This window comes from Megascapheus bottae, chromosome 21 (genome assembly GCF_031878675.1).
Source record: "Megascapheus bottae isolate mThoBot1 chromosome 21, mThoBot2.hap1, whole genome shotgun sequence".
NCBI lineage: Eukaryota > Metazoa > Chordata > Mammalia > Rodentia > Geomyidae > Megascapheus > Megascapheus bottae.
This window is the reverse complement of record NC_143529.1, coordinates 28,851,404-28,862,992: the sequence shown is the minus strand read 5'-3', so window position 1 is coordinate 28,862,992 and position 11,589 is coordinate 28,851,404. Positions and strand designations below refer to the sequence as shown.

Sequence of the window (11,589 nt, the reverse complement as noted above, 5' to 3'; positions counted from 1 at the left end):
ATAATAATAATCTGGTTATATAATTCAAAAAAATTTTAGTTGCCAACAAGGTAAAAATAAAGGAATTTTGAGCTGCTAGATTAGCCAACGCAAAGGATTAAAAGAACCGGAAGACTCTAAAATGTGCTCTCTACCAGAATCAAACATGTTGTAATACTTAGAATAGTGCTTGATGCCCTGTAACCTTAGCTACTCAGGAGGCTGACATCTGTGGATCAAGGTTCAAAGCTAGCCCAGGAACAAAAGGACCTGTGACTCTTATCTCCAATTAACCTCTAGAAAATGGGAAGTGGGGCTTGGCTCAAGGGTAGGGTGGTAGCCTTGAGCTGAAGGGCTCTGGGACAGCACCCAGGCCCAGAGGTAGTGGTAGCCTTGAGCTGAAGAGCTCAGGGTCAGTGCCCAGACCAAGTTCAAGCCCCATGACCCACAAAAAAAAAAAAAAAAAAGAATAGTGCTTGATAAGGATAGCAGCTACTATTGTAATTATGAATTATTTAAACAGATTGATAATTGTTTTCCCATTAGAAGAAATACTCGTTTCATTTTCATAGAGAAAAAATTTTTGCAGCATAAAATTTACTTACCATTTACTTAACAGAAATACATTAGAACTAGTGCAGGCCTGTAATCTCAGCTAGCCAGAAGGCTCTTATGGTCTGAGACAGGCCTGGGACAAAAGCAAGATTCAATCTAAAAATAACAAAAGCTAAAAAATGGAAGGAAAGCTGAAGTGTGGCTTAAGTGGTAGGGTATCTGCCTAACAAATATAAGCACCTTGAGTTCGAACACCTGAACTAAGCCTTCTCCTGCTCTCCCCTAAGAAAGAAATAAAGAAATGTATTATATTAGAAATACAAATTAGTTTTAAACCCACACTAGAGAAATCATACAAAAAGTGACTTGTACCTCATGTTTCTAAAAATATCGTAACATTACTATTCCAGTTAAAAGTTGGACTAAAGAAGCAGAAGTATGCCATCCTTCTGCCCTGTGAACATAAACTGCAATGTAACACGAACAGAAAGAGTAACTTTTTATTGACACTATGGCAGACTTCACATGTGGCATACATATATCTATAACTGAAAATTAGAGGGGGGAAAAATACACTTAACTGTACAAATCTTGATAGAAGAAAACTTCTTGGGAGAACTATATTAAAAAAACAAAATAGGGCCAGGAGTTTGGCCTAGTGGTAGAGTACTTGCCTAGCATGCATGAAGATTTAGGTTCGATTCCTTGGTACCACACACATAGAATAAAGCCAGAAGTGATGCTGTGGGCTCAAATGGCAGAGCTTTAGCCTTGAAAAAGTCCAAGGATAATGCTCAGGCCCTGAGCTCAAGCCCAGTACTGGCAAAAACAAAAAAGGTCAGCTTTGGGGGAGAAAAAAAAAAAAAAAAAAAAAAAAAGAAGAGTAAGAGCAACTACACAGCCTACTCCCGTGACCACATGAACAGACTTGACATTAGGATTGCAGTGCAGAGCTGAAGTTTGTCTGGGTTCACAGCCAACAAGTCCACTCTGTTCACACAGTACTCAGGCTGCTGTGTCCGGCTGCCTCTCTGGCTGTGTAGCTCAGCTCTGCTTTCCAGTTCTCTTTGGGCGTGGAGTAGTTCCAGGGCCTTCTATTCTCTGTGAAGCCATAGAGTTTTCTAAGTGCCACACGAGCAGCTTCTTCCTCTGCCACCAGCACTGTCTCTCCAGGGCCTTCTGCAAGCAACTTCTTGTCACTAGAAAGACAGCAAACAGTTCTTAAGTGACATCACACGACAGCACACAGGGAGCACAAACAGCCTCAGCACAAACACACCATCAGAAGCACATGCATGAGAAACATCTTAGGAATTCAACCAATTTTGTTGTCAGTTCATCTTATACATAAGTTGACAAACACATTTCCACAGAAATATTTAATAACTTATTGGGCCATTATTTTTTACTTGTCTGTCATGGGACTTGAACTCTGGGCCTGGGAGCTGTTCCTGGATCCGTATTTTGAAATATTCTACACATATATGGTACTCTAATTTATTCCCCCAAAGCAGTGAGGAAACCGTGAGCCAGCACTCATACTGGCTTTGTGTTACATTAAAAACAGATAAAAAGAAAACAAATTCCTCTGCTGTATTGGTATGTTATTACTCTATTTAGTAGCTACCTTAAAAATGCAAAAACATCCCTCCAAGGAAGCAAATGTGCATGTTATACATGTGCTTTGCTATACACCCATTACATCTAGTTTCTGGAAACTTCCTGACCTAAAATTTCCTACATGCAACTCAAAGAAGTAAACTGGGAGTGTTCATGCACAGCAGCTTCCTCAGTCACACGGAGTCAATATAAACTTTCCTAAAAGCTAAAAGGACCAGAAGCAAACTAAGAAGTGAAACGACATGAGCAAAAAAAACTCCATACAGGGGCCAGGTTAGCCTAGAGGTAGCAGGCTTGCCTAGCATGCACAAAGACCTGGGTTCGATTCCTCAGTACCACATACATAGAAAACCTGGAAGTGGTGCTATGGTTCAAGTGGTAGAGGAAAGCCTTGAAGAAAGAACAAAGACTGCTCAGTGTTCTACCATTTGAGTCACAGCTCCAGCCCAGCCTTTTGATGATTAATTAGATACAGAATTTCCTGTCCAAGCTGGATAAACCCTGGATGACCCTTCTAATCTTAGACTTCTGAGTAGCTAGGGCTACAGGCATGAGCTACCAGTCCCCAATTAACAATCACATTCAATGAAACAAAGGTTCCCCCAGTGTTTAATTTTTTGAAAAGTATACATATACAGGAATGGAAGCAATCCCCAAGTAAACTTAAAAGTCCAGAAGATGTATCAGCTTCTGTCCAATGATGCTGACATTGTATCAGATCATTTTTCAATCAGCCATTATATAAATATCTTGGGGAAAAAGCTACTCGATGGTGATAACAGTATGGCAAATGGCAAACTACTGCTGCTGGGTTTTGGTTTGTTATGTTCATTGAAGGGAACTGGGAATGAACTTTTGTCCTTGCTAAGCAGGCACTCTTATCATTTCAGTCATGTCCTCAGCCTAAAGTACTTCATACTTTTTTTCTTGGAGGTACTGGGATTTGAATTCAGGAACTCCTACTTGCTAAGCGGGCAGCCTACCATTTAAACATCACCGTCATCCCATTTTGCTTCACTTATTTTCAAAGAAGGTCTCATATTTCTGATAGAGCTGGCCTAGACTATCGTTCTCCTACCTACACCTCTCCCTTATTTTGGATTACCAGGTCAGCACCATGCCCGGCTATTCAGCTACTGGTCGATAGGGGTCTCCCTTGCTTTTTGCCCAGAGTAGCTAGGATTGCAGGTGTGTACCACTGGTGTGCAGCCTTTTCTTTTCTTTTTTTTTTTTAAAGTGAAAATGCTCTCAAATTTCTGAATGCCACTAAGAGTTCCGTGAAAATAAAATCACCTGTAATGTAGCCATAGTCAACTGCAGCATAAGCATATGACCTTTTCCCCAACTGGACACCAAACTTACTTGCAGGTTTTTATAATTCAACAATATATTTACCTACCAACATTGCCTCAGGAACTGTTTGAGGCATGAGATACAAGAGGTAAAATGATTCACAAATTTGTTTTTATAATCTTAAGATAATCAAAAGTAGAAATATCAAATCAGAGGATATGAAATGTTTATAAAGATTCCTGGTATTCTGCCAATATTTCTCAGATTTTTTTTTCTTCTGCCAGTAGTGCACAAGCTGCTGATAACACTACAGAAACTGCTAATAAAAATGTGTTTACCAGTCTCACACATAAATTTGAAGCAGCTCAAGTTCTTTCCAACAAAACTTAAAAGCTGTCCACATGAGTTGATCTGCACATTCTTTTTTTTTCCCCCCAGTCCTGGGCCTTGAACTCAGGGACTGAGCACTGTCTGTGGGCTTTCTCAAGGATAAAGCTCTACCATTTGAGCCACAGCACCACTCTCCTAAGAGTGACAGAAAGGCAAGTAGGTAGAGAATAGGTCATCATGGATAAGCAGATTTTTAAAAAATATATATTTTACTAACTAGGGTCTATTTTTTAAGGCTTCCAATCAAAGTTATGAAATGAAGACTGAGTTTTTACTAACCAGAATAAGCCAACAAAATACACTGGCAAAGCTGTGGTGCTTCCTGACTGGCGGGTGAGCCTGGGTTCTGGAGTGGACATGTTTCTCTTCTTCAGCTCTTCCACCAGCAGTCCCATGGGATTTACTATATGCCACATCTCGAAGAGCTCCTTTCCAGTCATCTGAGTAATTAGGAAGTCCTGCAATGTGTACAATCAAGTAAGTGCAAAGAACCTAAAAGCCAGAGTTCAAAAGTACTTGTTTTTCTTTGATGCCAGTCCTGGGGCTTGAAATCAGAGCCCAGGTGTTGTCCCTGCGATTTTTTTTTTTTTTTCTCAAGGTTAGGGCTCTACCAGTTGGGCCATAGCTCAACTTCGGCTTTTCTGGAGCTTAATGTGAGATAAGAGTCTTACAGGGTTTCTCGTCCAGGTTGGCTTCAAACCATGATCCTCAGATCTCAGCCTCCTGAGTGCTAAGATTACAGGTGTGAGCTACTGGTACCAGGCTCAAAATACATTTTTTCACAGAAAAACATTGTGAAAAATTTAAGACAAATGTAAACATCACTAACGTGAAAATCTGTCTACCTCCTGCATCAGTTCCTTGAAAGCTAGGACTATAGATGCATACCTCTTGTGCCCAGCTTGAAAGCTGTTGTTTTATTTAGTGTATTAAGAATATATAGTTCCAAGATATATTTTATATTTCCTTCTTAACCTCCATACAGCCTGTTACAGGAGTAATGTTTGTTAGCCTACACCCTAGCAGTGTTGACCTCACTTCTGACTCTCACTAAGCATCTATTAACTACCACACAGGTATTATCCTTGGCCCTAGGATGCACAGCTAAAGATGACATGACTTACAATCACAGCCTAGAAAAAGACAAATGGTATAACTAAGGCTGTACCATTAAGAAAAAAAAATTGGGGCCGGGAGTTTGGCCTAGTAGTAGAGTGCTTGCCTAGTATGTACAAAGACCTGGGTTCGATTCCTCGGTATGACATACATAGAAAAAAGCTGGTAATGGTGCTATGGCTCAAGTGGTAGAGCTCTAGCCTTGAGAAAGCCCAAGGACAGTGCTCAGGCTCTGAGTTCAAGCCCCAGGACTGGCAAAAAAAAAAAAAAGAAAAAAAACTTGTTAGGAGAAGAAACTTCACTGTCAAGGTGATTCATAAATGTTTCCTTTGTCGATGCATGTCCAAGCATATGGAATTAACAATCACCCACCCTGATGAAGAGTGCAGTCCTTTCAGGTCCACTGCTCTGGAGCAGGGCTCCAATCACAGCAAAGAAAGTCCGTTGCAATACAAGTGGAGGGACTGGAAAATCAGCACTCAGGGTTAACTGCTCCACAGCCAGATTCCTTGCCACATGACACACCACTTCCTCCCCAGTAAGAAAGTCAACTAGACTCTTGATGCCTTCAGCAGGCAAGTCTGGGAACTCGTTTTCAAGAAACTGTGTGAGGCAGGTTTGTGAAAATGACATGCCTTGTTCACACAGTTCTTTGTTATCTTTAAGATTCAGAGGAACAGCTTCTTTCTCAAGCCCAAGTTTCTGCCGTTTTGCCTCTTCACTTTCAATATAGCAGCTGTTCACAAAGGCGGTTTTGAGAAGATCTATGGAAAAAGTTTCCTGTAGGCGGTGTCCAAAAGCTTGGATTTCAGCCTGGTAATCCCAGTTGGGTTTCTCTGAACTGAAGATATACACAGAAGAGATGGTAATGAGAACATGTTATTTCCTGTCATTTTCTTAAATTGCACATAGGAAATGAGAGCTTCTTAAGGCTAAAAGCTCTACCACTGGAGCCTCAGCACCACTTCCGACTTTTTTTTCTTACGTACGCGGTACCGAGGAATCGAACCTGAGTCTTCGTGCATGCGAGGCAAGCACTCTACCACTAGGCCAAACAGTAGGCTCTTATTTCTTCCCTCCACCCCGCCCCCCCACCTCGCTCTCCCTCGCCTGCACTCCCCCTGTCTCTCTCATTCTGCAATGCTGTGCGCCCGACCCCGCGCTCAGGGAATACCCAGGGATTACGAGACAGGGCCACAACACTCAGACCGCCACTTTCCTCTAGAAAGACTGTGCGGACTCGAGGGCTGGGGAGGGGGGGCGCAGGCGATGCGCTCTTTCCTCGGGGGCGCGCGGGCTCCGGACTCAGGCCGCGGAACGAAGCCACGGACCCCAGCGCAGCGCGGGACCCGGACCGCCCTGACCGCCCGGACCCCACGGCTGGGGCTCTTACCGGCGCACTGGCGGCGGCGGCCAGCGCAGCAGGCGCCGTCGCTCCAACTCCTTCTGGAAGCGGACAGCGATACGGAAGTCTTTCGGCAGTCTCCGGATCGGCGGGACGAAGATGGGGGCAGCCGGAGCCACGAGGTAGCGAGGCCCCTGCCGGGCCAGCCTCACCAACGAGGACGCCATGGCAGAGAAGGACGCACTGAAGGGCGGAAGGAAGTCGACCGGACGGGTGTCACAGGAACACAGGGTCCTCTTCCGGTGGGCTGGATGGACAGAGGCCGGAGGCGGAGCTGCGCCTAGGGGGCGGGACATTTGCGGGGGCAGGTCCCATTGCGCATGCGCCAGTGCTGCTCATTTTTTTTCCCCATCAGCTTTAGACGTCCGGACTTGGAGGGAAACCTGAGTACAGAAACCATCAGAAGTTACTTAGTCGGACGCAGGAGTCTCCACCGTGTAATCCTAGACACTCAGGAGACTGAGATGGGGGGATAAGCCAGCTGTGCCACCAAAATGCCAAAAGTTGAGCCGAGGTTCAGGTGGTAGGGCACTGAGTAGCCTTCAGTGAAAAACTCCCAGTCCCAGGACTGGCACAATAGATGATAATAATCGGTTGCACTGTTGTTTCTTCTCATGAAATTATGACAAAAGAATTTCAGGGTGAAGAAAACACTAAAATGATGAAATAAGAAAATATTACTTTCTATTTAGTATCTAAGGTCCAGAGTAGCAATCCAGGCACTAGTTAAGCAAATATCTGCTTAGTTTTACGTTTTACCTGGCACAGCCTACAAGTCTTACTCTCTCCAGTCCTAGATTCATAAAGGGGTTGCCTTGACTAACATGGAAATCTGTATTTAAAAATGATTTGACAGTATATATGTTAAAGCATTGGTGGAAACAACCAGGGGACAAACACATGAAAATCTTAACAGTGTAATTGAGTAACTCTGTTTCCTTCTTCATCTCCATCTTGTTTAGAAATGTCTTAGCAGATTTTGTTGAAAAGCACTGACTCCTTTTACTCCAGGCTCTGAGTTAACTTAAACCTGGATACAAGCTTGGCCTCCATGTTCCATCTCCTTCACTCTGCACTGAGTCTCTCTCCTGCATCACCTTGAGTTCCAAAAATACAGGATTGATCTGGCTGCATCTATACAACCCAAACAAAACCAACTGGACCATCTCTGTCCTCCATCTCTAACAAGTGAAACATATATATGATTGGGATGTTTTATAATTATGCATACCTTTCTCCCATCGCCCCCAATCTTTCTTCTATTTAAACCTAAGGCAACTGACTGTACAGAGACAGGCTGCAATGCACACTTTCCCTCTTCCTAAAGCTTGTCATGGTGAATTAATTAAATGTTTCTTTTGACCACAACTATTACTTTCCTCTTTATTGTAAATTGTGCAAGTAATCCTAAGATGTTATCTCTGAGACTCAAAGGTTTCGGCCTTGGGCCCTAAATTCTCATGATACTGCTTATCATCCAAGCATAGTTTAAGTTTTAGAAGCAGGGAGGCTTGCTCACTGCCCAGTGCTGAGTGACTGCTGATCATCTAGGCCCTGTGTCTGTGTTCCCTACTGGAAGGCAATGATACCCCCACTCTCACTCAGATCAAAGCCCTGTATCACTAAGTCTTCTTATTTTCACAAACACCTTTTGTCTAGTTTTTAAATTTTGTATTCAACTCTTGTGTTCCCTAGCAGGTAGCTAGCTATCTTACCACTTCTTCCTGTTACTGCTTATCAACCATGCTTGGTCTCTCCTCACCCCCTCTCTCCTTCTCCCTCTCCCTCTTCCCCTCTCTCTCTGCCCCAGATAGAATGAGCCTACATTCATTTTCCTGAAACACAAAACAATGTACCTTACTACTGAGCTAAAGAATCTTCAACTCCAGAACTGTATAGCTCATTTTGAGTTTCTTAACTTAGCTCTTCAAGACAGAAAGTATAAATGACCTAATCTTAACCCATGAAGGAGTTTCCACTGGGAAGGGAGAACCTATGATAAAATGAACCAATGGATTTCTGGCCTTTGCATTATACTATATGTAAAGTTCCAGAGCTTCATAGGATATTGACCAGAAAACGAAATGTTTGTTTGTTTATTTATTTATTTATTTATATTTATTTTGCTAGTTGTGGGGCTTGAACTTGGGGCCTAGGCACTGTCTTTGAGCTTCTTTGTGCTCAAGGCTAGCACTCTACCACTTAAGCCACAGCACCACTTCTGGTTTTTGGAGATGAGAGTCTCACAGAGACTTTCTGCCCTGGCTGGCTTTAAACTGCAATCCTCAGATATCAGCCTCCTGCATAGCTAGCATTACAGGCATGATCCACCAATGTCTGGCTCAGAAAACGGGTTTTTTTTTAAGGCACAGCAAATGTTTATTTCTGCAATATTCCATTTATTGGGAGAATAAAACTTGCTAAAGCTTGATTCTATTAACTTAAAGTCGGGTACTTCTATAGTGGTAGTATTTCTCATTATTACAACGATGACTATGATGCGCAAATAAAAAAGACAGGGTCTCGAGCAGTTTATTTCTCTACTGTACTTCACAAAGCTCAGGAATTAAATTGTTAGCTTTCTGTTAAAATTATAGAAAATGAGGAAATACTGATGTTGGCTCACAGTTTAAGAAGTTTCAATCCATGGTCAGACCCACTGGTTTTAGTCCTGGGATGCTGATGATGCTTATATCATGGCCATGAGAATAGCAGCACATGGCTGGCACATGAAAAACTGTGAATGACCTAGGATCTCACAATTCCTTTTGAGGATATGACCCCAATGATGCTCTCAACATTTCTTAATGAGCTTAAGACCATTCCATTTCTAAGGGTTCTTCCCTCTCTTAATAAATCTACAGTCTAGGACATAAAGCTTAATATGTGGGCATATTAAATATATTAAATACAATAAACTTGCTTTCAAAATTTCATTCAGTTCAATGAAAGTAAAAACACTACAGGGTTCCAGGGTCCTTTTGGCTCAAAAAAAAAAAACCTTAAGGGAGGAGAAAAGCCAATGTGATTATTTTCTACTTTGTAAGTACCCTATTTTCCTCCAACCTGCCATTAGCCCTAATTTGATCAGAGCTAACAAATACCAACAATGCTTCTAGGTTTCAGAGAGCCAAGGTCAGATGAAAGGTGGACAGAGACACATTTAAGAAGAAGAAGAGGCGAGTACATGAGAGTCCACTTTAGCCCTTTGTGTTTTGACCCCAGGGATATCAATTGCATAGTTGTTGAGCAACCATATGGACAGTTGGCACACATTAAATGGAAGCACAAAGAACAACAAAGTTAGTAAGGTCAGGTTCTGCCTGGACCATCCATGGCGAAACCTTTTTCTGCCTTTTGAGTATCTATAAATCATTGACAGGCCATGCAAAATTATTAACCCAAGCTAGACCACAGGCAGAGATGAGAAGCATGGGAAAGTGATCATGTCTGTGATGTCATGGACCAAATGAGTCTGGGAATGTTCCTTGGAACCTGGACAATTGGGTGATTCAGACCCACTTGATGTTCCTGACAATGATCTCATGTTAGCTAAGGAACAGATGCAAAATAGTGGTCAGTAACCCAACTCATAAGGAAAAATGAAGTAAAAATTAATCCTGTAAATCTGGCTATAGTTAAAACTGTTAATTTTTAAAATGGAGCTGTTAACTATTGAGAGAGTTTAAATCTTCCACATCCAAGTACATCTGTAGAGTCCAGCCTTAGGATATTTGACTGAGTAGATATAATATCCAAGAAAAAAAAACTTCTGACCACAAAATAAATTAGCAAAAAAGCCTTGGTAAGCCCACTAAGCCTGGATAATGAATAAAATCTTGTTATATGTGAGAACGAGACTCATGGAAATGTAGTAAATAAGCAATGTAAAAATCAAAACAGAAATAGGTTTTATCTGTGGCTATGTAGAGTATTGGTAAAGATGTTAAACTGGCTTCATGAACTTCATTACAGAAAACACTTCCATGTGTCAGTGTTATTATAATTCTGATACAAATAACAATTTGTAATTATGGATGTGAAAAATTTCCTTGTGTGGTATAAAGGAGTTTGGCTCCCACCTCCTGGGAGTTACATTTTTTTATACTCCCCATCTAATTTCTATTAACTTTGGCTTCTGTCAACAATGAATGTCAGCAGATGTTATATTGCTTCTGAGGTTCAGTAATCAAGTTCACTATCATGAACATGACCATTTTGGTCTTGTATTTCTTGGAGCCTGTTCCCATGGGAAATCCCAGTGCTGTGTTTTGATGATGCAGAGGAAAGCATGTGGAGAGGCTCACATGATGAGTAAACTAAGGCCAGCTGCTATCAACCCCGTGAGAGAGCCATGAGGAAAGTGGATTCTCCTACCCTGCCTGGCCAACACCTTAAGTGCAACCTCATCAGAGACCTTGAGGCAGCATAACCAGCTATTCTGCTCCAAATCCTTGCCCTTTGGGAACTATGTAAGGTCAGAAGTACTGGTTGCTTAAAGCTGAGTTGGAAGTGATTTGTCACAAAGCCACAGACAATATATCTGCAAGGGGTTCAACCAATCTGCAGGAAAGGGTGTCATACACAACCAATAGTTGCTGTTCCTGAGACTTAGGGAAATGCTACAGAGTGCTGGATCTAGATGGATACAGCACATGGAGCAGAGAGAGATGCAAAACCACTTAAGGCCAGAACTATTATGATGTTGTAGGAGTGAAATGAAAAGCTTCCCCTGTTCTCTGAAGGTGTCCAGGAAAGAGCTGAGAGTAGATATATTAGGCTGGGCTACTATGGCTCACATCTGCAAGCCTAGCTATTCAGGAGGCTGAGATCTGAGAATCATGATTCCAAGCCAGCCCAGGCAGGAACTTTGAGCCTTTTAGACTCTTTATCTCCAATTAACCAACAAGAACCAGAGTAGAGCTGTGGCTCAGGTGGTAGCCTTGAGCTAAAAGAAGCTCAGGGACAGTGTCCAGACTGGTGTGTACAGAAATTATAGTGATTGGGGCTAGGAATGTGGTTCAGTGGTAGAGTCCTTACCAAGCATGCATGAAGCCCTAGGTTTGATTCTTCAGCACTATATAATCAGAAAAGGCCAGAAGTGGTGCTGTGGCTCAAGTGCTCAGGGACAATGCTCAGGCCCTGAGTTCAAATTCCAGGACTGGCAAACAAAGAAAGAAATTATAGGGGCCAGGAGTTTGGCCTAGTGGTTAAAGTGCTTGCTTAGCATG

At 42.3% G+C, this 11,589-nt stretch overlaps 1 protein-coding gene across 1 annotated transcript; it reads right to left on the bottom strand.

The window, feature by feature from the left end:
• Positions 1–1,016: 1,016 nt before the first annotated feature.
• Positions 1,017–6,659, bottom strand: Mrpl44 (mitochondrial ribosomal protein L44). Its single transcript, XM_090354401.1, has 4 exons — positions 6,347–6,659; positions 5,326–5,794; positions 4,117–4,295; positions 1,017–1,733 (listed from the first exon to the last, which is right to left on the bottom strand). Exons 1-4 carry the CDS (start codon positions 6,652–6,654, stop codon positions 1,529–1,531), a joined length of 1,161 nt encoding a protein of 386 aa, XP_090210527.1. The 5' UTR covers positions 6,655–6,659; the 3' UTR covers positions 1,017–1,528.
• Positions 6,660–11,589: the final 4,930 nt, after the last annotated feature.

Excerpts from the sequence above, each read along its gene's own strand:
- Mrpl44 (XM_090354401.1), bottom strand. The coding sequence starts at position 6,654 with ATGTCCCGCCCCCTAGGCGCAGCTCCGCCTCCGGCCTCTGTCCATCCA. Across the intron at positions 5,795-6,346 it reads CCGCCGCCGCCAGTGCGCCG|TTCAGAGAAACCCAACTGGG; the intron begins GTAAGAGCCCCA and ends GTATATCTTCAG. Across the intron at positions 1,734-4,116 it reads TATTTTGTTGGCTTATTCTG|TGACAAGAAGTTGCTTGCAG; the intron begins GTTAGTAAAAAC and ends CTGTCTTTCTAG.